At 46.7% G+C, this 27739-nt stretch overlaps 2 protein-coding genes across 9 annotated transcripts in view; one reads left to right on the forward strand and one right to left on the reverse strand.

Moving 5' to 3' along the window:
• Nucleotides 1-4489, reverse strand: part of UGGT1 (UDP-glucose glycoprotein glucosyltransferase 1) — a 40552-nt gene extending 36063 nt beyond the window's left edge. For 3 of the 4 annotated variants that reach the window (XR_010029144.1, XM_063166531.1, XM_063166529.1), the window contains exons 1-3: nt 2208-2229; nt 1933-2068; nt 112-194 (exon numbers count right to left, since the gene is read on the reverse strand). Coding sequence is in view for 3 of the 4 variants with exons in the window: in XM_063166531.1 (XP_063022601.1) it covers nt 112-194; nt 1933-2057 (208 nt within the window). In the remaining variant the exon portion in view is untranslated. Of the gene's footprint in view, nt 1-111; nt 195-1932; nt 2069-2207; nt 2230-4433 lie in introns of those variants that run through there. The other variant, XM_063166530.1, reaches the window with a different exon arrangement.
• A 1977-nt stretch (nt 4490-6466) lies between these two features.
• SAP130 (Sin3A associated protein 130) lies at nt 6467-26405 on the forward strand. Of its 5 annotated transcripts, none has more exons than XM_063166535.1 (21): nt 6467-6531; nt 7001-7117; nt 7847-8082; nt 8573-8731; nt 9743-9854; nt 11351-11475; nt 12252-12376; nt 12942-13092; nt 13277-13367; nt 13643-13747; nt 14750-14891; nt 15088-15209; nt 17510-17812; nt 18783-18960; nt 20190-20294; nt 21038-21399; nt 22724-22969; nt 23648-23773; nt 24491-24594; nt 25262-25375; nt 25551-26405. In XM_063166535.1, the coding sequence occupies exons 2-21, from the start codon at nt 7006-7008 to the stop codon at nt 25707-25709; spliced, it is 3177 nt and encodes a 1058-aa protein (XP_063022605.1). In that variant the 5' UTR covers nt 6467-6531; nt 7001-7005; the 3' UTR covers nt 25710-26405. The 5 variants fall into 5 exon arrangements, with proteins under 5 accessions (XP_063022605.1, XP_063022607.1, XP_063022606.1 ...); XM_063166537.1 differs by lacking the exon at nt 25551-26405 and adding an exon at nt 24826-24958 and having other exon boundaries at nt 22721-22969; XM_063166536.1 differs by having other exon boundaries at nt 6468-6531; nt 18786-18960.
• Nucleotides 26406-27739: the final 1334 nt, after the last annotated feature.

The following is a 27739-nucleotide window of genomic DNA, read 5'->3' on the forward strand; positions in this document are numbered from 1 at the left end:
AAATAAGTATTTTATAGAAGTCAAATGAGGATTAACATGATGGAAGACAGAACACTGTGGTATATTTTTCAACTATCAGTCAGCATTGAGAAAAAAACTATAAAATCTTACCATCATGCTCAGCTCTCTTAATATTCTCACTGGCTTCAACAAAGTTCCAGAATTTTTCTTGACCTTCTTCTGATAAAAATTCACTAAGTAAGATGAGAAGAGTGAGTTAGATCTACAAATTTTCTCTCAAGTTACAAATCTGACACCTCGTGATGCTTTACAGAAAGTTAGCACCTACCACCTATATCAGCAAACTGTGTTACTAGGAAAAGCACTGCAGGACAGCTAAAAACAAACCCAAACAAATAATCACTGCAGACCAGGACAGACACAGAGCACATGCAAGCAGCTTGTAAGGCACCTCCTGATCCTTTAAATGTCACTAACAGGCAGCAGGGTCCATCCTGGCAGCTCTCCTCCCTAATGCATTTCTTTGGAATCTCTCTTTTATGAGAAACACACATTGTACATGAGGCAAATTGTAATTATGAGCTTTGGTAGGCTTTGATGGAGGTTTTCTGTTGGCTTGTTCTTGAAGAAGTAAAAGGAGAAGCCACAGCTTCAAACCGTGTTATAATTCCCATATCTGAAGCACATAAATGGGCAGGTATACAAGGCCAGATAATGAAATTCATCCTCTGAACATTGCTAAGCACAAACACTGTATCACATCCACACTTGTAACATACTTGCTATGCTCAAGGATGCTACAACAGCAGGTTTGGAGCCTGCTCAGTGCCACAGTAACTGTGTGCTCCAATCCAAGGGTAAGTGCTGCTGGAACACCTGGGTACAAACTGCAGGGCTGGGCTAAGTGCAGTGACCAGCAGGAGGGATTTCTTTTACACTGCAGTGCTGCATCATGCTGCAGTTCATCCCAGGTGAACCATCCTGCCCTACCCAAAGCCTCTGGCTACAATGGATCAAGTCTTTGGCATGTTATTTTGATTATCTGCTTACTGCTCTACACTCTCTTAGGTTGAGTATTTCCCCAGCAGTGTCTCAGGGTATCTAAATCCTGGCATTAAAACCTGTGCTTTGCATTTTACTACTCAAGGAACTTTCAGGCTTCAGCTTCTCCAGAGAAGGTTACAGAAAAGTAACTTCACTAGGAGACACGTGTCCTCTGAATGAGAGCCATGCTCATGTGAATGAAACCCAGCAATGCTCAACTATTTTCATGTGAAACAATCTGCAGTAAAACAGACAAAAATCCACATTTGGCAATACCCTTAAGTGATACAAAATTAAGCACACATTAACTTGAAATTCTAAAAGGCCTACTGACATCTCTAAACTAAAACATGACAAAATTAAACAATGAGGGATTTCAAAAGAGACAGCATTTTGCTTTCTTTTTACACAACATCTTAAAAATAAAGTCTTTAACGCCATAGAAGAAATGTTCCCAGGGTAACTTGCACGATCTTTAACAAAGGAATTGACTTTAATCAATGCAAAACTCAATGAACAAAGTAAAACTCAAGTTTTACCAAGCTAAATAGACACAAGCAGCAGATGTGTATCAAAAGCTACAACACTGAAGTAAAAGACATTCAGCTGCAGAATCTTACAAGACCATGCTGAACTCTCTATCTAATGCTTTGAGTAAAACTTCATAAGGCAAAAAATACCAACTATGTAATTGTTTATGGTTATTCATGTTTGTTCTAATGCAAAATGAAAGAATTTATCACACAGAAAAATTACTGTCTCCTCTAAAATCCTCCTCCCATCTCCCCATGCACAGCAGGGATCACATTCTCATGTTATTACTGTTGGTAGTGACCAGAAACCAAAGTGCCACATAACAAAGAGAACTTTACTTTATCCTCTAAGCATATTCTGATTTGACAATGAAAAAAGTCACAAAGCACCTACCTTGTTTCAAGGAGCAAAGGAGTTGAAGACCACTTTGTAGTCAGAGATGTTGTCACAGCCTTAGAATCTGCTTGTACAAGTGAAGAGCTGAAGCAGACTCCAAGAACTGCAATAAGTATTCCCATTTTACAGGACACTGAAAATGATGAAGGAAAATAATAAGTTTTGCATTGCCTCTTCTTATAAATACAGGATCTCAAATATATTGAGAGGTATGTTAAGACTTTTAAAACTGCACTTAATGCAATACATTAATGAGATGATCATCCTCTCACCTGGGCTTACAAACTCACAAACTTGAAGAGAGGCAAGGAATTTACAAATTCACTCCTGAGATGCAATTAAACCTAAATCAATTCCAGTTTCCTCTGTGTTTCTGCTTTCAAATAAGCTTGCTTCTGTTCCAGGACACCAACACCACATACTTCTTGTTTTAAGAGGTATTGCAAACTGCACACATTTCAGACTGGGGAGGAAAACAACCCACTGTTGATTTTATGGGAAGTAAAATCACACTTTGTGTCAGCACAGATCCAGCAGCTGTGGACTAATCCAGGCAAGGGTGAGGAACCCCAGTCAGCCCTTTAGGTTTTTTGGGGAATGAAGAAACAAGTATTTCCTGGCTGCACTAAGCACCACCAAATTTAAAAGCTGAAAAATGAGTGAAATCACACAAACAGACTCAAATGATACAACCTACTGCAAGAAGTGACCAAAAAAACCATATTATCCCATTTCTTTATTGTCCTTCACTTTGTGTATTTTCAAGACTTTGTATTCTCTGGCCTTGTATTATACCCCAAAATAAAGCCAAGGGGAATTTCCTTGCCCACAACTCTTAAGCCTATGGAAGACCTGAATTCTTCTGTTGGCTTTTCATTACAGTCTCCAAAAGTTTAAGCTTTTTTTGCCCCTCTCTGACTATAGTATATTTATATTTACTACACCCCCAATATGCACTCAAGTACTCTTTCATTTCTTTATCTTTTTTTCCCTGGATAACTCATTTTCCATGTCCCCCCTGCACCTGAAAAAACATCCTGCTGCAATTCTACATATATACACACCCAACAAGCTGCCAGGATCTAACTTCTGTCTCTTTTTTATTACCATCTCAATATAAAGAATAGGGTTATAAATCTGTAGCTCTAAGCTACCTGTATATATACATAAATAAATGAACCAAATCCTCCTCTCTTTAAAATTTTACACCCCTCCAGACAAATGTTTCCCAACAATAACTCAGGCATTGTTCTTTCTCTGGGAATAAAACCAGAAATTCCTGCTGTGATCTCCAAAGAGCACACGACATTTGCTTTATGCCACACCTGGGAAGCAGACAGATGGCATCACAGAATGGGCACAGCCATCACTCCCTGTGTGCAGAGGGGGAAGCTCAGCCAATATTTGTGGAGTGAAACACTGGCCAAGTGCAAGGAAAAACCACAGTTCACAGCTCCTCCCAGAGATGGGTCCTTCTTATTCTCTGAAAATCACACACTGGAGTTTGGAATAGGTAAATGAATATACCCAACAGCACTCTCATGGCTAAAGCTCCTATGCTGCTCTCTTGTGCCAGCCTTCCTGCTCTGGGAAAAACTGAATTAAAAGCCTTTTTCTGCATGAAACAGGAAAAAAACCAAATTACACATTTGTCACCTGACACAGATTAGCCAACTGAAAATCTGCAGATTAGAAATATCTACAAGCCCTCAATAATAACAGCCATAAAACAAAGGAATGGCCGATATCTCAAGAAAAAATACACCATGGAAAAAGAGGAAAGAGGCAAGGCAATGAACAAAAGTGACACAAGGAGATCCAGCTCTGAGCCAGGTAACAAAGCAAAACCCCATCTGAATTACAACAACGCAAAGCAGTGTAAATATTTTTCCTCCTTATTTTTCTTCCAATGTGCAGCTTGCACATCCAGCCTTGGGGGAAGGAGTAACGCAGCCCACATTGACATCAGTGCCATGTCCTGCGGGGTCAGTCTGGTGCCCGGCGGGTGAAGGGCAAAGGGAAGCGGGAGCGAGGGGTAAGCCCTGCAGCAGGCACGGCTCTGGGGCTCCGGGACCGAGCCGGTGCACGGCAGAGATCCCCGATATCAGCGGGCACCGATCGCACCGGGGGAGCACGTCCCGTAAAGGGCTCCCACTGACACCAAACCACGGCGATTTAACCGCGACTACAAATCAGCCACTGAAGCGCTGAGCAACCAGGGCTCAAAACACGCATTAAACCCGGCCCGCCAGGGTGTTAATGGTGCAGGGCATTAAACCCGAGCGCAGCCTCCGCCGCTCCCCAGTACCGCTGACCGACCGACCGACCCCCGCGGGGCGCGGAGGCCGCTTGAGGGACCCCGCCGGTGTCGGTCCCTCCGCAGGACCCGCCCTGACCGCCCGCTGCCCCCCAGGCCGCCGCTGCCGCCGCCCGCCGCGGGCCCGCCCCGCCACCGCCGCCTCTCCCTCAGGGCCCCGCCGGTGCCCGCGGTACCGCACCTGCGAGCGGCCGCGCGCCCGCCCGGCTCCCGCCGCCCGCGCCGCTTCCGCTTCCGCTCCGGGCCGGCGGCGCCGCGCAGTGACGGGGCCGGGGCAGAGGCCGGGGCTGCCCGTAGCCCGAGTCCAGGGCAGTGACGGGGCCGGGGCACAGGCCGGGGCCGCCCGCAGCCCGAGTCCAGGGCAGTGACGGGGCCGGGGCACAGGCCGGGGCCGCCCGCAGCCCGAGTCCAGGGCAGTGACGGGGCCGGGGCACAGGCCGGGGCCGCCCGCAGCCCGAGTCCAGGGCACTGACGGGGCCGGGGCAGAGGCCGGGGCCGCCCGCGACCCCAGCCCGGAGCAGGGCCGTGCCCACAGCAGCGGCTGTGTCCGCGCTGCCGTGCGGTCTCGGTTTGAGTAGGTAGCACCCGAAGCAAAGGCGGAACCTGTGTGGTTTTTGTGATATTAACTGGCCCGTGAGCAGTCCCCAGCCTGTGCTGCTGGAAGGAGACCCTGTGCAAACAACTGCTGATTTATTTACAGTGTAGAGACGGGAGGGGAAGTGAAAGCAGCATACGGCAGGTTAAAAACAGCCGTTCTTCATTTATCTTCTCTGCACCCTTTACACGTTCTCCATCAGAACTGCCCTGTCCGTGCCGGGCTCCGCTCGGCTCTGGGTGTGCTCCGTGCCCCGCTGCCCCGCCGCGCCCTCTGAGCCTTCCGTGGGCACCGGGGCCCCGCCGAGAGGTGCAGCAGCGGCTCTGGGGGCTCCGGAGACACGTGGAAAGGCAGAAGGAAGCTGTAAATCCAGCCAGGCACAGAGAAAGGGAATGTCTCAGGAGGGAGCTGAACCGCCGGACAGGCTGGCTGGTGCGGGTCCTAGAGAGTGACACCCGCCGCGACAAACTGCTGCTCGTGTTACACAAATACACTGTTTGTGTTCCTGTTCACAACAGACACTAAGGCAGACCTAAGGATTACTTACACGTGATCCTGAAATTTTAACGTTTTTCCTCCTGGTTTCGTTTCAAAATATTATTAAATCTCTGAAACTGGCAGGTGTCTGGTGAGTTCATCTGTGAGCCTCAAAACATGAGAATATCATGAAGAATGGTGGTGTTCTGATGTGTTTGTAAGCAAACGTGAGGCAGCCCTGCACTGTGGTCTCTCAGGGCTGTGATGTGTGTCGTCTCCGAGGTTTGTGGGGTTGTTTATTATTATTTTTTTTTTTTTTTATTATTACTAACTTTTCCCCCTCCATCCCAGTGACAGGGGAGGGTGGGGTGCCCCGCCCGTATCCCGTTGTCCTTTTCCAGAATGAGGGTTGGGGATTTCGGGGAATCCCCAGGGTGCTTCGGGGACACCCCCGAATTTTAGGGGATTTGGGATGCTAAGCGCCAGAGCCCCGCCATGTCCTTGTGTCCCCTTCCCAGGACTCGTGGGAACACTTTGGGCGGCCTCCCCAGGGACTTTTGGGGGACTGCCCAAATTATGGCGGGTTTAGGATGTTTTTGGTGTGCTGACTCCCTCCGTGCCCTCCCCAGCGACGCCCAACGCCTTCCCGCCGCGTCCTCTTGTCACTTCCCAGACTGGGTGCTGGGGACTCTGAGGGGGAGTGTGTGTGGGGGGGGAGTGGTTTGGCCGGACATGTAGAGCAACAACGGGGTGCGGAGCTCGGGGTGCGGCCGTAGCGGGTCCGAGGGGGCGTTGGCGGGGCAGTGGCGGGTCCGAGGGGGCGGTGGCGGATCCGAGGGGGCGGTGGCGGGCAGTGGCGGGTCCGTAGGGGCAGGCGGGGCCTCGTGGTGACCGTGGCCTGTCCCGCCCACCCCGCGTCTCCTCGGAGACCTCGCGGCGCGCGGCCAATGGCGCGCTCGGGCACAGCGCCGCCCCTCCCGCGCCTCGCGAGATCTGTGCCCGCCACACCCCCATTGCGGACTACAGCTCCCGGCGGCCCCGCGGGGCGGGCTCGGCAGCCAATGAGACGCGGCAACTCAGGGTAGGCGGGGCCGGCCGGGGCCAATCGGGTGCGGGCAGCTACAGCGGCGGAAGCGGCGCTCGGCAGCGGCGGCGACGCGGGGCGACCGGCCTCAGGGACCGGCGCACGGCACCGCCCCGGGCACAGGTACTGCCGCGGCCGGCGCACGGCATCGCCTACATCTGCGGGCCGGGGCTGGCTCCGAGGAGGGGCTGCGGGTAGGGGACGGCGGCCGCCGCTTCACATCGCGACGGCGGCAGGGGGCAGCGAGCCTCCAGCCGGCAGAAGCACCGCGGAGGGGGCGTCGCGAAGGGGCGGCAGCAGGGCAGAGCGGCGCGGTGCGGCCCGGCCCGAGGCGGCGGGGCCGTCGAGCTGCCGGGCACATCCGGGCCCTGCGGCCCGGCGCGGCGGGGCGGGGAGCGCAGGGCGGGCGCTGATTGGCCGGTGCCGCCCCGCCGCCATTGGCCGGGCGCCGCGCGAACCCGCCCGCGCGGGCGCGCCGGGGTGGGTGGGGCCGCGGGGCCGCGCCCGGAGAGCGGGAGGGACGGAGGGAGGTCGGGACGGCGGGGCCGGGCCGGGCGTGTCGCGACATAACGGCCGCGCTGCCCTCCCGCAGGTGACATGAGCTCGCAGCAGTTCCCCCGTTCGGGCGCGCCTCCCGCCCCGCTGGGACCAGCGCCGCCGCCCATCCCCACCAGCGGCTCGGCCGGGATTATCGCCCCCGCCGCCACAGGTAAGCGCCATCCCGGCCCCGCGGCTGTCGGCAACGGGGGCGGGGAGCGATCCCGGGAACCCCGCCCCGCCCACGGCGCTCTGCCGCTCGCCTCGGCGGGAGGAGCGAGGCGGGCCCGGGCCGGGCCGGGAGCTGCCGCGGGTCCGCGTGCGGAGAGCACCGGGACAGCGCCGCAGAACCGGGATGTGCCTTGTGCCCGGTGTCTGCGCGCAGGTGCCCGTCCCGCTCAGCATCTCATGGAACTGGAAATAAATGGGGCGGGAACTGTGATCCCAGCTCCTGCTGTCCGTGCCGCGCTGACAGGTTTCCAGAAGTGACTGGGGGAGCAGCTTCATTTTCAGGTTTTATACCTTTCTTCTGCTCGATATTCACACACATATTGCATTAAATGTGCAGTTTTTCATGCTGCTTGATCTGGGACTTAATAGCAGTTACTTAGATAATTAAATATTTTTCACTTGAAAGAAAACTTAATTAATCTGTGTTTAAAGGAGGTGTTTAGTTGGACTTCTCAGAGTTGACCCCAGGTTCCCCAGCATTGCCCAACCCATCAGCTCTGAGGGGAACAGACAGAAGCAGTGCCAGAATTCCCAGTTTTTCCATCCCTGAAATATGTCTAATTATAAAACTGACTTTAATTTAGACATTTCCAACATCTCATCTCTGACCTAGTGGGTGACCAAAGCAGGCTTTGTACCAATTCTGACCTTTTTCCCTGTTTTTCCCCAGTGAGTGAGGAATCCAGTCGTGAGGCAGAAGTCGCTCCCAGGGAGCACATGGGCCCCAGTGGCTCCATCCAGCCCCGGGAGGAGAAGCAGGAGCCCGTGGTGGTCCGGCCATACCCACAGGTCCAGATGCTGACCCAGCACCACCCTGTCCAGTCTGGGGCCCCAGTGACAGTGACAGCACCACCAGCACATTTGACTCCAGCCGTGCCACTTTCTTTTTCAGATGGACTTATGAAGGTAATGAGAGGATTCATCAATACAGTCTGTATGAGTAGGTTTTGAAAAAAAGTAAATGACACCAAAACCTTCCCTGCTTTTGATTCTAAAGCTTTCCTTGCATGTTCTGCTAGCTGTGCAGTGCCTTGTGGGTTTGGCTGTTCCAGATGATACATTGAGGACTTGCTAGTATTTCAGCCATGATTTCAACCAAGTTTCCATTTTCTCTGCGGGATATAATGTTAACTGATAATATCCAGTGCCTGTAGGGCAGTACCATAGCCCTGACAGATTCCACTGATGGCCCATACCAGAACCTGCATATTTCCAGGACAAAATATACCCTTTCTTTGTTTGGAATAACCAAATCTTCAATATCTTTCCTCTCCAACTATTAAGCCATACTTACATAAACTTTCTCCTCAGGCTTTGACCCCACAGAACGATTGCTGCTCCAACACTTGGCTCTCATTTGAAGTTGCCAATGTTTCTGTTTTTCCATTTCTTGCAGCCTCCCCTGAAGCCCACCATGCCCAGCCGGCCCATCGCTCCTGCTCCACCCTCCACTCTCTCAGCTCCCACAAAGGTCCCTGGGCAAGTGACTGTGACCATGGAAAGCAGCATCCCACAGGCTCCAACAATCCCTGTGGCAACCATCAGTGGGCAACAGGTCTGGTTTTCTGGTGGCTTTTCTGTTCCATCTCACTGCATGCTCAGATCAGTACCAGTACAGCTGAGGTGAGGGGGTGTAAAGAGAGCAGATTTCCCTGTTCAGTGCTGCCTGGACCATTAAACTTCAGGCTTGGTTATCACCATCTCTTTCCAAAGCTGCTGATTTTTGGGATCATCCAACTGGATAGCACAGCCAGGCTGTGATGGCAGAGCCATACACACAAGCTGGGTTTTTCCTAAAAAGCTCCTACTGTGTCAGTGTCACTTGGAGAATTTCTGCTGTGGAGAAACTGCTGGGATTCATTACTGCAGTGTTCTTCAGCTTCCCTGGGAGGAGATCAGAAGAGATCAGTGAACAGTGCATGGGTTTGCACTGTGTTCTTACTGAACTAGGAGTGACAAAATTTGAGTCTGTGTAGATCATGATTTGAAATTCTTTTTCTCCTCTAACTTGACTGCAGAGCCAGCCCTGTTTGAAAATAGTTTGTCAGAACAGTCACTACTAAACCTCTCAGGGTTTTGATGTAAAGTGCCTTTAGGTGGACTTGAATTAGTCTGGCTAAGGATGTGCAGCAGTTTCATGGATTTATCTTATATGAATATCCCCAGGTGGTCCAGAATTTAAAAAAAATAGAATTTGTTCCAGCATTTGCCAGGTTTCTACCATTCTCTCAAGTTTATTGGAGAGGTGGTATGAAACTCTGCCTTAATGTCAGCAATGCTAGAAGGGACAACTCTGTGGCTGTTTGTGGGTGGCTGCTGGGTGACTGTCACCAGGTACCAACCATCAAAACACACCAGTGAAACAGAGAAGTGTTCACATCTTCCAGTGGCAGCAGGCTCTGTAACTTTATCCTGTCTCCTCCACTCAGCTTTTAATGCATGCAGCCTTGGTACACCAAGTATTCCTCCAGGATCTCTTTTCTGTCCCTGAGGCTGAGATATGGTGATTCTGTGGCCACTGATTCTTGTCAACACAGCTGACTTCTTTTGTTCTTGAACTCTGCAGGGGCATCCCAGTAACCTGCACCATATCATGGCCACCAACGTGCAGATGTCCATCATCAGGAGCAGTGCTCCTGGGCCTCCCCTGCACATTGGAGCTTCTCATCTGCCCCGAGGTAAAGATCCAGCTCTGTTGTCCCTGCCTCCTGCTCACAGGCTCTCTCAGCTGCTGCATTCAGCCCACACCTCTGAAACTCCTCACTGCTAATGCAGCTATTCCCTCAGATGTTAAAACTGCTGCCATGAGGGAGTGACTGCTGGCCTTTTAAGAATTATGTTGCTTTCAGCCATTTAGGGCAGAACCACGTGACAGTGTTTAAAATGCTGGCAGATAGCAGCACATCTGTTATTCTAATTCTTTGCTGTTAAAACAATCAAAAAAAAACATCCACTGGTAGAGACACACCTGCCCTGCAAAATGTCATGTACATTCTGGGCAGCAAGTATTGCTCACCCCTGCAGTTGTGAGCCACGTTCTTGTGTCCCCCTGTCACAGGACCACTCGTGCATTGTTATGCATGCTAGCACATCATATTGTGTGCATTTGCATTTTCCCATGAGTTAAATGCTGGTGATACCTACAGGCTCTTGTTTCCCAGCATTTTGGATGCTACAGCTTGTAAAACAGGAAATCAGCCCTTAATGCAGCCCTGTGCTCAGTACAGCCTGGCAGATTTCTGACTGCAACTTTGCTTTCAAAGTCTTATGGGTTGGGTTTGCAGCTCAGCTTTAAATTGATCTGAATTCCAAGTACCATTTGTCAGTTTTATTTCTTTTTATGCTCAATGTTATTTGCTGACTCACTCAAAAATAAATTGATGTGAGCAAAAACATAATCTTCAGCTAGAGCAGGTAGAAGGACTGTGGAGGTTTCTCTGTAGCTACAGTAGTGTTGTTCACCTCATTCTGAGGGGACAGCTGCCACAGACTTGCACTCTCAGTACACGTTTTCTTTTTTTCCCTGCCCTTTTTCTCTGGGTTTGAATATTAACTTTTGAGGTAATTTCAATGGAGGACATGTAGAGAAGGTAATATATAACTCAGTCCATCATCTGACTGCAAGGCTGTTTGCCTGCTACTGTGATTTATTATGATCAGGAGTCATCAGACAGGAGACAAATTAATCAGTTGCAGGTTTAAATAGTGTGGAGTTTTGGTCTTGGTTTTCTGGGGGGAGGTGTAGCTGTGTGTTTTGTTTTGTGTGGAGTGGTGTTTCCTTGTTCTCTTGCAAGTGTATTTTTCTTCTGAACTTCATCAGCTGCAGTGAGATCATTGCTGGTATCAGATGACTTATTTACACGTTGCCCAGTAATCAAACTGAATTATTTCTACTGATTTCCATAGCTTGGAATAAGAAAACATGGCATTTCAATACAAGGCTATTATAGGGGAATATGAAATACCTCTAAAGCAAATTAATTTAAAGTAATACCTACCCCTCCACACATACTTTTGTAAACCTTATATATGTTTATTGAAAGCCTTATTTTTACACCATTATCATGAACTGCCCTGAATATGAAATGCATTAGAACTGAAATACCAGCTGATGTCAGGGTGTGTCTGTGATTGTGATGGAGCTGAATTTTAACGTGCTTGGTTTCTTCCCCAGGTGCAGCAGCTGCTGCAGTGATGTCCAGTTCTAAAGTAACCACGGTGCTGAGACCAGCCTCCCAGTTGCCAAATGCAGCTGCAGCCCAGCCAGCAGTTCAGCACATCATCCACCAGCCAATCCAGGCAGGTAGCAGCCAGGCAGCTCTGCCCATCACTGACCTCCAAACCCTTCCTGGCACTCAGCTGTAATGTATAACCTCTCATTATTTGTGTGCAGCTGCTGTCAGCTCTCTTCCAGCTCTATTTGCTGTATTTCCTTCATAGACCTGGTGGGTTTTAATCTGGCTCCAAAGTACTTAGAAACTGGGAAGACAATTTCATTCAGACACACTCAAATTTTAAAGACTGAAAGATCCAGTACAATGTGCTGGTGTTAATTTATTGTTCAGTATATGAATTGATGTAGAATTTTTGAAATCTCACTATAATATGCTTCTGTATATCTTGGGTTTTGTACCTGTATAAGGAGAAGATGGTAGATCTTGTCTCCCTGCAGCAGTGCTAGTGTTCAGCCCCAGGACAGAGGGTTAAACATCTTCCCACTGTGCTTTCACTTAGGATTCCAATCACCTCTAACTTTGTGTATACTGGAATTTCCTTTCTTTTCATTTTGAAGGGAACTGACCTTTGAGGTTTTTCCTAAAGACCTCCAAGGTCTTTAATGTTATCTTTGTTGCTTCCTGGTTCCTGTGCTGTATGTGTGTTGAAAACCAGGACAGTTCTGCTTAGGAGCTTGCAAATCAATTCAGGAAGACTGGAAATGCCTCAGAATGCCAAAACTTAGTGACGAGCTGTAGGGAAACCAGTTTTAATCAAGTAATTCCTAGTTGTTCCCTAAACTGCAGAATTTCCTTTCTGAATGTTCTCTCTTTGATGCTTCTTTTTTTTTTTTTTAACAGTCACGTCCTCCTGTGACAACTTCAAGCACTATTCCTCCTGCAGTGGTGGCAACTGTCTCAGCCACGAGAGCTCAGTCCCCTGTTATAACCACAACAGCAGCACATGCCACAGAGTCAACTCTTAGGTAAAACCTACAGAAACTCTGAATATGACAGAAATTGCAGCAAGGGGAAATGTTAATCAGCCTGAGCTGATAATCCTCTACTTATGGGAGGATATAAAATGAAAATAGTAATGCTTTTGCACAGTGCAAATCCTTGAAGTTCTGTGAATAAAAATGTGTATAAGCATGAACTTATACAGATTTATAAGGGTAAAAGGGCTTTATAAGGGCTCTGTGTTAGGGAAAGGAAGGACCTTAAGGAATCATTTGTGGACCGCAGAGTTTGTGTTGCAGGAACTTGTGGGTATTTGGCCTATATTTTTTATGAAGACACAGTGAAAAGTGACATGTGAATGCTGAAAGGAAGTTTAACTGATAAGAGTTATGATAACTCCTGGCTGGGTGAACAGAGCAGATGAGGACAGAACAGTGTAGCTCAAATTCCTTATGTTGCTTGGCCACGTGATTGACAGCAGCGCTGCTGTCACCAGGGAGGGCACTGAGGCTTGATGTGTGTGCCTGTGTTGTATGTCCCACGCTCAGTCTCCAGAAGGTTCCCTTGGTGAGTTCTTGTCTTGCCCTGCAGCCGCCCCACGCTGTCCATCCAGCAGCACCCGCCCTCGGCAGCCATCAGCATCCAGCGGCCGGCGCAGCCGCGGGACACGGCCACGCGCATCACGCTGCCCTCGCACCCCGCCATCGGCACCCAGAAACCACAGCTCCACACCATGGCCCAGGTAGGCCAGCACAGCCCCTCCCGCTGCTGCTTGAGGCTTCCTTAGAGCCTGCAGGCTGAGATTACACTTTGGAGAAGAGTTAGAAAATAATGTTCTGTTCGGTCAGTGCAAGGTGATTCTATACGAACTATAGATGTTAAATGTAGTAGTCTTCTAAATTTAAGATTTTTTTTTTTTTCCATAGAAAACCATTTTCAGTACTGGTACTCCAGTGGCAGCAGCAACTGTGGCACCTATTTTGGCAACAAATACCATTGCTTCAGCGACCACAGCTGGTGAGTATTTATAAGGCTGTTGTGGGAGCATCATGAGGGATGGGGTTTGTTGCTTTTTGTTGACTTTCTTTGAATTTAGAACCCAGTCATTTTTGAGCAAATATTTTTTCAAAATAAAGACTGCATTTGGAGGTGCATGGCTTCAGGAGCGAAATTACTGAGTTTTTCAGGGAGTTTGTCTGGTTTGGGGGTTTTGCCCTCTTTAGGATATGGATACACTGGCATGGTAGGGCTCCATAAAAAGATCTCCTGTTAAGTTTGGTTTTTTCATTCAGGTTCTGTATCTCACACCCAAGCGCCTACAAGCACCATTGTTACCATGACAATGCCCTCACATTCTTCCCATGCTACAGCTGTCACGACCTCAAACATCCCAGTTGGTGAGTGATTTCAGTTCTCAGAAAAATGTGTAACTCGTGCTTCAGTTTTTCTCTGCATGCTGGAAGTGTTTGTGCATGTTAGCAAATTAAGGAGGGAAAGAAAATCAGGCTGGGAGAAACCAATTGACACGTCTAGTATTCTAATTTTTTTTAATATCAGGAAGAAATAGATGTTCCAGGAGGAGCAAGTAATAAAATGGCTCATTTACTTTCTCTGTTGAATTTTTATACAAACTCGGGCCTTTTGGCTTTTCAAAACCCACATTGGATACTCTAAAAGTTTTAACTGCTTGGTGATAGACTATGGTTTTCATAGCTGATTTTGTTAAGTTACTTCATGTGCTCCTTGAGGTGTTAGGTGTAGCCTAGCTGGATTTGATTAGTGTGTTCACTTGAATGTGAAACACAAAGGCCTGAAGGTTGGAACTTTATTTGCCTGGATGCCTGTGGAATGTGCCTGAGATGTTTCCTACAGAACTGCATAACTTTCCTTTTGTTCATCTGTTTTTCTGCTGACCTCCTTGTTCTTTTGAAATCTTGAAATCTCTTCCCCAAGTATAAATTTCCAAGGAGTGAAATTGTATCTCATACATCAGTGTTTCTTGTAAAGCTCTTGTAGGTGTTTTCTTCCTTTTCATGGCCTCTGTCCACAGACACTTGTCTGCCTTGGTCTCATTTCCAGTGTTCTTGTTCTTGACATCAGAATGGTTTGGGCTGATCTTAAAAAAATTGACTTAATCTGAGCACTGAAGTGACTTTATTAGCAAGTATCATTTATATAAGTATTTAGAATATCCATCCATTCTGATATAAATTGATGAGAAATGCTTTGTTCTTTTTCTTTTGGCCTATTGTGGGTAGGAAGTCATTTGTGGATAGGGTAGGTTGTTCTGGGTTGAGAGGGAAGGGAGTGGAGTTGGTTATTTTGCATTGATCTTGCTTTGCAGTGTTCACTAGCCTTTCCTTTGACTGTCAGTTGATGACATGTTTGTTTTCTTGCAGCTAAAGTGGTTCCCCAGCAAATCACCCACACTTCTCCCCGGATCCAGTCTGACTACACAGCAGAGAGGAGTAACCTCATACCTCTGTCTAGCCACAGGGCATCTCCCAACCCAGTGGCCATGGAAACCAGAAATGACAACAGGTGAGCAGAACCAACACCTTCACCCATGAGAGAGAGAGAGTGTGAGTGAGGTGTGAGTGCCCTGTTCTGCTGTGGTGGAAATAACACTGCAAAACCTGAGGGGGAGGATGGGATTTGGTGGTTCAGGGAGTGCTAAAGGGCACTGAGGGTTACCTGCTGAACTCTGTGTAACACTTGCTCTCTTTGATGCCTGTAGGCAGTCGGTGCCTGTCCAGTTCCAGTATTTCTTACCCACCTACCCCCCCTCTGCCTACCCTCTGACTGCCCACACCTACACCCCCATCACCAGCTCCGTGTCCACCATCCGCCAGTACCCAGGTAAGCCCAGCTGGGGGTGGCAGCCTTGGGGCTTTGTTGAGCTTATGGATGTGCTCTAGTGATGGAAGGAACTAAAAGGATTGTGCTTGACTCTGACAATTAGTCACAAAAAGTCTCTGATGATTTGTTGTTTTTTTAGGAGTTTCGTATTTGGTATCTCAAAGGCTCTACTTATAGACTTTTACTTGTCTATAAGTAAAAGTTTGGAGTCTGCAAATTAAAACAGTTTGGCTCCTCCAAACCAAGCCAACTCTTTGATACATCTTCATTCCCTGTGTTCTGATAAGCTTTTTTAATATCTTTTCATGTGAATGTACAGTTTGAGATAGAAACCTGAACCAAAAAGGGAGAAATTAATTTGCATTGCACACTTGCATTAGTGTTCTGTTTAGAAAAATGGAGCAATTAATGTATTTGAACAGTCACAGTAATTTGCAGTCAAAAAATTGATGCACAACCCAAGCTTATGTGATTCTGTGACAAAATTTGGAGCACTTTTACCTTATCAGGTTGTTTAGGGCTGTTCTCTATAATGGGATCATTTCCACTATCCAGACTGCAAGAACATGCATGATGTGGATTTTCATGGAGTATCTGTGTCTGCTGGCAGCATGATTCCTGTGAGCAGTACAGAGGAAATTTAGAAGGACTGGGAGGAGGCAAAGCCCATTTGTTGAACAGGAAAGTGTAAAATCATTGGGTTCTTTAGGTTGAGAAAGACCTTCAAGATCATCAAATCTAACTATTAATCCAGCACTCCTAAAGGCACCACGAAACCATTTTCCCAAGCGGGAAATATATTTTTTTTATATAATATATATATTAATATATTTTATATATTTATATAAATATATATATATATATTTAAATTCTGCCAGGGTTAGGGACTTCACCACTTCCCTGAGCAGCCTGTGTCAAGGCTTAACAACCTTTTATGTGAAGAATTTTTTCCTACTATCCAATCTAAACCTTCCCTGACAGAACATAATTGCACACAGTCAGGGGTTCCAGTTCTGGAGGGATATTGGGCTGCTGGTAGGCTAATGGTCATTTGTATAAATGCAGATGTATATTCTTCATCAGGAGCTTATTGACAGAGACATTTTACATAATTAACTTGTTAAATTGACTTGAAGAATCCATGGAAGGTATTAATTATGGCAGCTGGAGGTGGCAACTTAGAGAATTCAGGGTATGAGGAGGAAGGTGCACCTATGCTGAGCACAGCTGGGTGAGGGTACAGAGGATTTCAGAAGAGACTTTTTAAAAGATCACTGAGATAAGGAGAATTAGTGCAGAATTTCGGTTTACCAAATGCTGGTTGTGTTTTATTTAATATCCTAAAAGGATTTTGTTGGATAGAAAGTTTTGCAACAACAGTGTTTTGACTAAGAGAATAAATGTGCCACACTTTATACAGAGCCATTTTCAGGGACCTGGTTTCAGTTTTTGATGCCTGTTTTTAGAGTGTCTTGTCAGCACAAGAACTTGATGGAAATCCTGTGACAATGATAAAACCAGCTTGTTCTGCGTTGTTAGCAATCAAGGCCATTGTTGGCAAGTTCACACTTGCATTCTGTGTGTGGCTGCAGAAATCCTGGTGCAGCTCTGCAGAGCCTGGAAATCTGGAGATCCAGGGTCTGCAAGTGGCCCAAAAATATTAAAGTGCTGCATGGGAGAACTGTAATACACAAAAAAAAAGGTGGAATCAGTAGTTTGGAGCTGTGAATTTATTTAAATTATTCTACTGCTTGAGCTATTGTTGGAAACATTGTTCTGCCACTGAAAGATAATTGCGTTCATTTGAGCTGTAGGATCCAGCCTGTTACTGGATCCCTGTTCTATCTGGCCTGTTCTGAGGCCAGATAAGGTTGTGTTCAGCTTCAGAGTTGAGTCAGCTTCAGAGCACAATAAATTACTTAGGTTTCTGATTACTTTTAATCTATTTTTTAAGGAGGGAAAAATGCCAAGTGTTGGTACTTACAAGCACTGTAAAATACGATAGTGGGCAAAAATAGAGCACAGCATTCTGAGACTGTAATTTGAGTCTGCCTAAAAGCAGAGTTAAACTGCTCTTTTCTCTTGCTGCAATTAGAAATAAAAAAAATGGAATTAAAATCAACAGTAATTAATTCCTCTGGCAGACAATCTTCCCTACTCTCGTATTTACTACTGCAACAAGCAGACGGGCAAATTAATTTTTCAAAGTAAAAAAAGCCTTTGAAAAGTTGTGTTTGAGCAGGAGGTGGGAGGGGGAGCTGAGGTGGTGACCTGCTGCTGAGGTGTGTGTGCTGCTCCAGTTTCAGCCCAGGCACCCAACTCGGCCATCACGGCTCAGACTGGTGTGGGAGTGGCCTCCACCGTGCACCTGAACCCCATGCAGCTGATGACAGTGGATGCATCTCACGCCCGGCACATCCAGGGCATCCAGCCTGCCCCCATCAGTGCCCAGGGCATCCAGCCTGCCCCCATCAGTGCCCAGGGCATCCAGCCAGCGCCCATTGGCACCCAGGGACTGCACCCTGCTGCACCCATGGGCGCCCAGGGGCTGCAGCCAGCGCCCATCGGGGCCCAGCAGCCACCGGGAGACACCAAAACCTCAGGTAAGAGCAACCAGCCAAGTCCTCTCTTCAGAGTGAGACAAAGCAGCTGAGCTTTGAGTCCTGCACATCTGGCTGTGACTCATGATGTTGTTGCAGTCTCTGTGGTCCAGAGGTGGACACTGAATACATCCATGCAGACACTCTCCCAGCAAATGCTTGTTGGCTGTTTCTGAAGTGATTTATTTTTAAAGCATGCTAGGTGGAGCCTGTGGGTAGCCTTGGATGGGTTACTTCAGTGGAAAACACTGGTAGTGCCTGAGCTTAAACAAATGCCTTCAGTAAGGCCTTGTAGCAAAAGTAATTTACAAGTGAGTGATGTTCTCTGGCTGTGCATGAGATCCTAGGAGCAATTAGAGTACAGCCAGGTACCTTCTGCTGTTGGTAACCTGCTCTTGAGCTGTGACAGAAACCATCTTTCATTGTAAGTGATTGGTCTGATGAAGCCCCAAGAGCTTACAGGAGGAAAGGGAGATGACATCCAAGAGAATGAGCTGTTGCATAGCTGGCAGGCACTGCACAGTGATTTCCTGGCTGTCCACGTGCTCTGCATCCCTCAGCTGGCCAGACAGGCTGTCAGAATGCAAACACACCTGATGTCACTTAGAGCTCACATGTGTTGCCACATGGGCTCTACCAGAAGTGTTGCTCTGTTGACCCAGTTGTGTTGGTGATCTCCCTAGTGATTTCTGCATTTTCCTTGTCTTCTGGAGAAGATAATTTCTCTAGAAGTGGTTGTTAGGCAGGAAGTAGTTTCTGTCTTCCCAGCAGAAGGTTCAGTGATCAGATTGCTCGTGGCAAAGGCTCTGCCTACAAAGGAGTCTGAAAGCACTGCAGTTAAGAGACTGAGGGACTCAGAGAATGGACAACATTTGCTCTGCAGACACCTGCTTTGTCATCACATTCCCTTAAGTAACTGCTGCTTTCCCCTCTCTGTTTTTGTCTCTGCCGTGTCCATGTCCATCCTTCCCAGCAGTAGTCTTGGCAGATGGAGCCACCATTGTAGCCAATCCTATTAGCAGCACATTCAACACTGCGTCTGCAGCAACCACAGTTGTGCAAACCCACAACCAGAGTGCCAGTGCCAGTGCTCCAGCCCAGGGCTCCTCGCCACGGCCCAGCATCCTCCGCAAGAAACCGGCCACGGACGGGTGAGTGCAACGGAGGTGACACGTGGGTGACACTTCTGTGCAACCCACCCAGCCACATGGAATCATTTCAGTGCAGATAAGCAGTACTCCAGCAGATTATTCAGTCAGCAATGGTTGTAAGTAACCTGCTGGTCAGTGAAACAATGATTTTCCTCCCCCGGGGCAGGATATAGTTTTCTGTAGTGTCAGTAATAAAATGAGAAGGACAGTTTGTCTCCTAGGTCTTGAAAGTGACTTTTTGAGACAAAGTGGATTTGAGGCTTTCTTGCTTAGTGTGATAAGAAGAAGGAGTTCATAGTCTACTAAAATTAGAATTGGGTGCTTTTTCTTCAGTGCTTTTCTTGGAAGAATATGTGGATGAGTGGAAAGGATAGGATTAGTACCCTGCTGTGAAATCTGATTAGGAAAAAGGGAGGGAGTAACTTAAACTCTTAAAATATTTTATGTTGCCTGTCTATTTTTAAATGCCTTAATAAAGAGGCAAGAGACAGCTTTAGAATTAACAATGCATTTCTTCCCAGCTAGCAGCTGAAAATGTGTGGCACTAATGTGTCCTGTGAGATTAAAATTGCATACTTTCTATGTGGGTGGAAACCTTTTTTAAGGCAGAGAAGCTGTAGGCTGTAAAACTGAAAGAGAAGTTAGAGTCAGGTAGATCACTAAAGACTGTTTCAATTTGTTGATTATTTTGGATAACAGTTTGACTTTTGGTTCCACGGGAGACTGAGTAGTGTCTAAAAGACCTTTTTCAGCCTTATCATCCTTATATCCACACTCAGGCTTTGAGGTCCTGCAGTCAGGCTCTGACAGTCAGGTCCAGCTGAAGGAGGCAGATGCCCATGTGAGCCCTGTTTAGCTGCAGATGATTTGCTCAGTCTTGAAGCAGCAGTGGCATGGCCAGACCCCTTTGTCCACTGCTGGAGCCTGGCAGTTGCAGCAAAGTGTTCCCACTGATGGGATGAAAGTAAAGCTGGCATTCTTGGAGAAGCCCTAAATTGGGTGAGACTAGGCCAGAGCAACTTATCTTTTATTTTAAAAGAAAATAAAATACCTAATTTGAAAAGTAAAATGAGACTCTTTGTGTAGTGAATTGATTACACTGAAGACAGAGAGCAGCGCCACAGCCATAACTCCTGTCCTGGTTTAAGAGAGCTGATTTCTTTGCTCTCAGGGGTGTTTGTCTTTGCACCAGGGAGGTGAGAATCCTAGATCTGTCTGTCTCTTTTCAGGCTGGCAGTCCGGAAAAGTTTAATTCCCCCTCAGCCACCCGAAGTGGCCAGCACACGTGTGGAGAGCACGATGCGAAGCACGTCTGGGTCACCAAGGCCTGCTGGGTAAGACTTCAGGGAGCAGCCACCTGCACCATAATTATATTTATTTCAGTTGTATTCTTTGGCTATTTTCTTTCTTTTGGGAAACAATCTATTTTGAATTTGTGACAAACTCAAACAGATTTGACAAGTTCTGCTGTTTGTGAAGCTGAGGAAATTACCTTTAAAAGCTGTGGTGATGAGCTTTCACAGAAACAAACAAAAACCCTCTGCTAGTGTAAGGGCAGATAGGCCTCAAAACTTTATTCTATAGTACTTGAAAATTCATTTTGAGGAAAGGTAAATGCAACTTCTGCCCTGCCTCACTTGAGTTCAGTGGCTTTACAATTTGTTGTTTTATAACCGTAAGCCACAGTGGGAGCTCCTGCAGAGGATGGGGCCAGTACAGTTGTGGGTAAAAGCTCCTCTTGGCTGCATTGTAGAACTGTTTTAATCCTTAACAATTATTTTGAAGTTACCTGGAATTAGTAATGAGATTTGTTTGTCACAGTGAATGGAAAAAAGTACTATCTGTAATCAATACAGGTAGAAAGATTAGATTAAACTGTAATCAATGCAGATTGGAAAGGGAGAGGAGGAGGAAATATAACTGAGATTAAGCCTTCTCCTGTTGTTAAATAGTTTACTGCACCAGGTGGGTGCAGGAAAAACTGAATAATCTGACTGCAGTTTGGCTCATTCCTTTTGTGCTGGGTGCTCCCAACTGAGATACACTTCATTTCTCTTTGCTTTCATTTGTGCTCCAGGGGCAAGCCAAAGCCTGAAATCCACGTGTCCATGGCCACCCCAGTGCCTGTGTCTATGGAGGCAGTGTGTAACCAAGGGGGTGAGCAGCCCACCATCACGGTGCCCCCGAGCTCCCAGCAGCCTCCCTCTGCCATCCCCACCATCATCGCAGCTGCCAGCCCCACCTCCCAGCCTGCAGCAGCCCTGTCCACCATCCCAGGAGCTGTGGCAGCTGCCCCACCCACCTCCACCACCATCGTGGCAGCTCCTGCTCCTCCATCCACCATGAGTGGGGCCCTGTCAGCGGTGCTGGGCCCTGTGGTACCAGAGATCAAAATCAAAGAGGAAATGGAGCCTATGGACATCATGCGGCCGGTATCTGGTACGTGCCTGGGAATCATCACGTTGGGTTTTTGGGTTTTGAGACAGTGGAGGGATTAGGAGGGTTTTTCAACAGTTTCATCTTGAAAATGAAAGGACATCTCTTCCATGGTAGCAGAGCACCAGAGTTCCCATATGCTTTATAAAGATCTTTTTTGCCTTTTTCCTAATCTCCCGTGAATCCACTTCTTATTGTGGCTGCTTTGTTCATATTCAAATGATCCAACTCCAAAGAGTCTGTGTGAATTCTTTGCCTAAAATGCTCATGCTCAGCAGTGGTACAAACATATTATGGAAGAGCTCAGTTGAATTCAGTTTGTTTACAAATCCTACTGTTCAGGTGCAGTGGCCTTTCTTGTATGTGAGGAATTCATGGCCACAGTAAGATTTCCTAGGGCCCTCATGTGATTCATGCATATTTTTCTCTAGAACTTTTCAAAATGTTCATTTTATTGCCTTACTTTTCCAGCTTGGCCATAGTTGCTATCAAATTGCATGGTCAGTAAATTCAGATCCTTACAGATATTACTGGGCACTGTATAGTGGCAAAGTGACAGGAATGCATCCCACATTCATGGGTTTCAGAGTTCAGGCTTAGCTTCTCCTGGAAGCTGTGTGTTGTCTTGTGAGAAAGCAGCTCCTTGCTGCAGCTGTGTCTGGAGCATGGGCAGATAGCATTAAGCTCTTTGGGGCCCTTCTGTCTCTTCCTGGCATTTGTGGCCAAATTGTCAAGAGATCCCATCCCAGAAATGTTGTGCTGCAGCCTTAGTCATGCCTGGTTGTCCTTCCAAGTTCAGGGAGTGTTCCCTCAGATTACCTGCCATGCTGCTGCCAGCTGCCCAGGTGTGTTGGTTGGTGCAGTGACCTGCTGAGCAGTGCTGAGGGCTTGGCAGTACAAGCAGACCCCTGCAAGCAGAGTGCTGCAGTCCTGCTTTGATTCCATCTGACTCTCCTCTCATGAGAGAGCAGGGATTTGCTTACTGTGACAGTGACTTGTGCTGGTGTACATACAGAGGGGTTTTTACAGTAACACAGAGAGATGTTAGCATGACTCCTTTTTGTAACATTGAACATAAGCTTCAAATATGAAGCAACTGAGGGATAGACAATTATCTCTGCTCTCATTGTTTATGTATATGAGACACTAAAGACTTTAGCTTATAGGCTTGTCCTATTAATTACTGCTGGCTTAATATCTGGGCTGTTGGTGCACATCACACCCCTCACACTGTGCTGAAACAGGACCCACTGTTGGAGGTGGTGTTCAAACAGTGCCTTATCTTCCCACTGCTGATGGTTGGGTTCTTCTTTCTTCCTCTCAGCAGTCCCTCCCTTGACTACAAGTACTGTGTCTCCATCTTTGGCACTGCTGGCCAACAACCTTTCCATGCCTCCAAGTGATTTGCCACCTGGTGCCTCCCCAAGGAAGAAACCCCGTAAGCAGCAGCATGTCATCTCCACAGAGGAAGGGGACATGATGGAAACAAACAGCACTGATGATGAGAAATCCACTGCCAAAAGTTTGCTGGTGAAGGCAGAGAAGCGAAAGTCTCCTCCAAAAGAGTATATAGGTAATGACATCTCTGATGTCTTTGTTGTTATTCAGTATTTTCTCTTCTGTTTGTTTCTCATAGAACGTGGTCTGTCACATTCCCACTTCCTAAATATGAGTAATAGAGAATCCAAGGATGTATTCCTCACCACTTTTTGTATAGTGTGGTAGTGTTCACAGGAGTCCCAGGATGAGGGAAGAGATGAGAATCTTGACTCCATGTTTCAGAAAGCTGATTTAATATTTTATTATATATATTAAAAGAAAACTATATATTAAAGCTATATTAAAAGAATAGAAGAAAGGATTTTGTCAGAAGGTAGGAAAGGAAAGGGAAAGGAAAGGAAATCTTGTGACTGACCAGAGTCCGAGCCAGCTGACTGTTATTGGCCATTAATTAGAAACAACCACATGAGACCAATCAAAGATGCACCTGTTGCATTCCACAGCAGCAGATAATCATTGTTTATGTTTAATTTCTGAGGCCTCTCAGCTTCTCAGGAGAAAAGATCCTAACAAAAGGATTTTTCATAAAATATGTCAGTGACTTTATGGGGCTGGGAAAATATCAGGGAAAATGAATTTTCTCAACCCACATTGTGTATGAGGCAGCACTTACTGACCTGCTGCTGGCGTTCTTGAGGATGCCAGCCTGCTTTCACTCCTGATGATGATGCAGTTGTGGCTCCTTTTGCAGATGAGGAGGGTGTGAGGTACGTCCCCGTGCGGCCCCGGCCGCCCATCACGCTGCTGCGGCACTACCGCAACCCCTGGAAAGCCGCGTACCACCACTTCCAGAGGTACAGCGACGTCCGCGTCAAAGGTCAGTGTGGGCAGGGAGCACGGCGAGGGAAGGAGGCTGCGCTGTCAGCTCTGCTTCTGTACATGAAAACATGCTCTGGTTATTGACTGATCTGCCTTTGTGCAGTGATAGAAATGTGCTCGCCAAAGGTATCCTCATAAAAGGGATGTGCTGTAGTGATAGGCTGCGGCTGAGTGTTCTCATCGGCCGCCTAACACTTGCCTGTTAATCACAGACATTCCATATTTAGTCTAACTAGTCTTGTCAAGTAACCAATGGGCTTTTAAAGAAGACCTTTTTACCTAATACAAGGAAATCAGAGATCACATACTGTCTTCCAGACTTTTCAGCTAGTATTTTAGAATTTCTAAGCAGACTGGGTTGCAGACAACTCTGCAAATACATCTAGGAGATAGTAGAAGTTGTACAAGATGTACCATTAACTTGTTTGTGCCAGGTGTTTGAAACATTGAGCACTACATTGTTTAAATAAGAAAAAAATGGGTTATGATATGATGATATGATCTTTCTGAAAGTACAGATAACCTGTTAGTCAGAGCAGCAGTCAGGTACATGGCAGATGGGAAGTCACTTTCCTGTCTGAATGAAAATGCTGCTTATTTGCTATGGATTATTAGGTCGTAGGGAGAACAGAACTTGGGTTATTGTTGTTTGAGAGGAGAGACCTGGCCAACTTCTGAAATTTGAGTCCTGTATTCTCGTGTTTCCTGGTGACAGAAGAGAAGAAGGCCATGCTGCAGGAGATTGCCAATCAGAAGGGTGTGTCCTGTCGTGCACAAGGCTGGAAGGTCCATCTCTGTGCAGCACAGCTACTACAGCTGGTAGGTGCATGGGCCTTGGAGCTTCCTGAACATGGGGGAACACAAAGCTGTGTAAGGCAGGAAGACATTCTTACAAACTCAGTACATTGGGATGCCCTAAAGGAGCTGGTGTATAGTGCCCAAAGGGAGTGGGACATGCTTTCCCCTGTCTCAGGAATGTGGCATTAAGTGGCTTGGAAACTTGGAGTGTTGGTTTTGATCCAGACATAAGAGCTGATGTATTTTGTACAGATGATCAAAACTGGCAACTCCCTCCTGCTGATGCACAGGTCTGAAGAAGCGTCTGTTTGGGATGGTGCGGCTGATCTGAGGAGGCAGCACTGATCCACATTCCTGGATGCTTCTGTTTCAGGTTGGGGGTGAGGTAGGTGCTCTGCATTTTAGCACCAAACTCCCCAAAACCTCTGCATTCCTGGAATAGTATTGTGAGCAGTAGGGGAAGCAGTTGTGGTAGGATCCATGTTTCTTCAGAAGAGGAGCAATCCTGTAAATAGGATGTTAAAAGGAATGATAGTGCCACATTTTGTCAGAGGCTCCATCTTCTGAATCACTGACAAGAGCAGCTGAGAGGGGAATGGATTGTCACTGTTGCTGTGTAGGTTTGGTAACATGGGCAAGTTTGCCAGCTTGGCAGTGACCCTTCTCATGAAGGGCTGATGTCTTTTAGACAAACCTGGAGCACGATGTGTATGAGAGACTGACTGCCCTGCAGGAGGGACTCATTCCTAAGAAAAAGGCAGCAACTGATGATGACCTGCATCGAATCAATGAACTGATACAGGTAGGTCCTGTGGCCAAAACCCAAAACCATACCCTTGGTTACAGGGGTAGTTAGTAAAAGCTAAAGCTGTCATAAAAACCCCATGTGGGTTCACTGCCTGTGTCATCAGTTACAAGGGGCACAGATAAGGAAATGGGAAGGCATTCTGTGGTTAATGACAAGTGTTTCCTTTCAGGGGAACATGCAGAGGTGTAAACTCGTGATGGATCAAATCAATGAGGCTCGAGACTCCATGCTAAAGGTCTTGGATCACAAGGATCGTGTTTTGAAGCTTCTAAACAAGAATGGAACTGTAAAGAAAGTGTCCAAATTGAAGCGAAAGGAGAAGGTTTGAATGCAGACCAATGACTTTGGAAATGGAGAACGTGTACAGAACAGAGCTGAACCTTTTTGTAGTTTGGGTTTATTTTTAAGCAGAGCATTGGAATAAAAAAAGGATGAGTTTAGGGAACAGATGGACACGTGAAGCCTGGTGACCTGAAGGGATTGTCCTTGATCTTGTCATAATGAACAAAGATTTCTCTCAGGCTCATCCCTTTTTAAAGTCTTTCCAGTCCCACTGTTTAACTCCTGATGTGTCAGGTTTGGAGACGCGTGTAAGGCAGGAGGTTGTGCAGGGGACTCCAGGAGGCTGACACACAGCTATGGACCCAGACAGCAGCCAAGCTTCCAGCAGTGGAAATGGCACCTCTTTCAGTTACCCCATTCAGTTCTCATTCTGACCTTCCAGTGTCTCAAGCAGCCTTCTTACACCAGTGCCACTGCACTATAGGGGATCTGCCACAAAGAATCTCCAACAGCTCAGAAGCCCTAGCTGTCAAGATTAAATAAAAAAAAAATAAAAAAAAAAAAGAAGGGGGGAGGGGGGAAATCATTTCCAAGTGATATTGTAGTGTCTGTGTCTGTGTTGGTGCTCTGGGATACTTGTGTTGAGGTACCTCTTGCAAGAGGTGCTGTAGCTGGTGTAATGTTAGTTGTACGTACCACATACATCCTGAAAACATGAATAAAGGAATTGGAGGGTTTTGTATGTGAGCAGTTCGTGTACCTTTGTGCCAGTGAAACTCTTCAAGCTGTAAACTTGAAAACAAGCTTTGGAAGGAGCCTGAGAGGAAGAGAGCATGTTGGGGACCAGCCAGCACCCTGTGCTGTGGAGGGTAAGTAATGCAGTTCAGGTCCTAAAGATTAAATATGGATTATCCCCCATGCACTTGTGCATTTAACCTTCATATTTAAGAGAAATTGCTAAATCAGTTAATTTTTAGTCTCCTCAGCAGGAAACTTCAGTGTCATGAACTATTAAGAATATATTCTTTTGCTCTTCCAATTATAGTGCTGTTATGTTGCCTTTATTCAGAACTGAGTTCTTTCAGCACTTATATTAAAAATATAGTATTTAATTCTTATTTCCTGATTTTTATAATTAGAGAAGTAGAATGCCCATAATCATACGGTTTTTGTGTTTTTAACACATGCAAACCAAGTTTATTTCAGCTTTGGATGGTAGTCTTTCATGTTAGCTTGATTTTGCTCATTCAAATGAAACCACTTCCATTGTAAGATACAATTCTAATACGATGATATTGTAATTCTGATATTAGGAAAGTTACAGTAGTTGTGTGTTTGTGTGTGTTGAAATTAAAAGCAGAGGTAAGACCAGAAAAGGTGGGAATTTAACTGCTGCTATCACCTCACATTTCTTGTGCTCCAGGAACAGGAAAGCATGCACAACTGGTGAAGTATTTGTTTGATGTTGCCAAGGCAATAAAACACAGCACTGACACTCCCAGGTTCCTAAGGACTCCACAAGAAGCTCTGTGGTGATTATGAAGTGGACTTTTGTAGGGTTGGGAAGTGTTTCATATCTTGGCAAAGGGGTTTGAGATGCAATCCAAGGCATTACCAGCAGAGTGAGGTATGTGGGGGGAAGAAGGGAGGGAAGGATTATTTTAAACTGCAGAAGTTAGGAACTCCCTCTTGATGTGTTATTCTGGGTATTCTCACCCAATTCTTCGTAACCTTAGTTTTCTTGAGTTGCTATTTAGGGACTTAAAAGGATGATGCTGTTCTATAACCTTAGAATGGCAATAATTACAGTGCTGTGGAAACCGTGTAGATTATGTCATGTTGGAGGCCAGGAGCAAACTGTAGAAGGTGTCCCAGCCCACAGCAGGGGGTCGAACAAAACAAGCTTGAAGGTCCTTTCCTACCAAACCATTCTGTGATTCTATTCTGTAGGAGACAGTAAGATCCACTGACATTGAACCAAATTTCTGCAGCTCATGATTTTTGTCTCTTCTTTATTGCTTAAGCTTGGATCAGAAATGGCATATATATTCCATTTTGCAGTCTTGAAAGGGTTCA

Source organism: Melospiza melodia, chromosome 12, assembly GCF_035770615.1.
Source record: "Melospiza melodia melodia isolate bMelMel2 chromosome 12, bMelMel2.pri, whole genome shotgun sequence".
In the NCBI taxonomy this organism is placed as follows: Eukaryota; Metazoa; Chordata; class Aves; order Passeriformes; family Passerellidae; genus Melospiza; species Melospiza melodia.

Bases quoted from the DNA above. Each gene is read 5' to 3' on its own strand.
- SAP130 (XM_063166532.1), top strand. From the start codon at position 7,006: ATGAGCTCGCAGCAGTTCCCCCGTTCGGGCGCGCCTCCCGCCCCGCTG. The intron at 9,855-11,350 runs GTAAAGATCCAG...TTTCTTCCCCAG, and splicing joins AGCTTCTCATCTGCCCCGAG to GTGCAGCAGCTGCTGCAGTG. The intron at 13,748-14,749 runs GTGAGTGATTTC...GTTTTCTTGCAG, and splicing joins GACCTCAAACATCCCAGTTG to CTAAAGTGGTTCCCCAGCAA.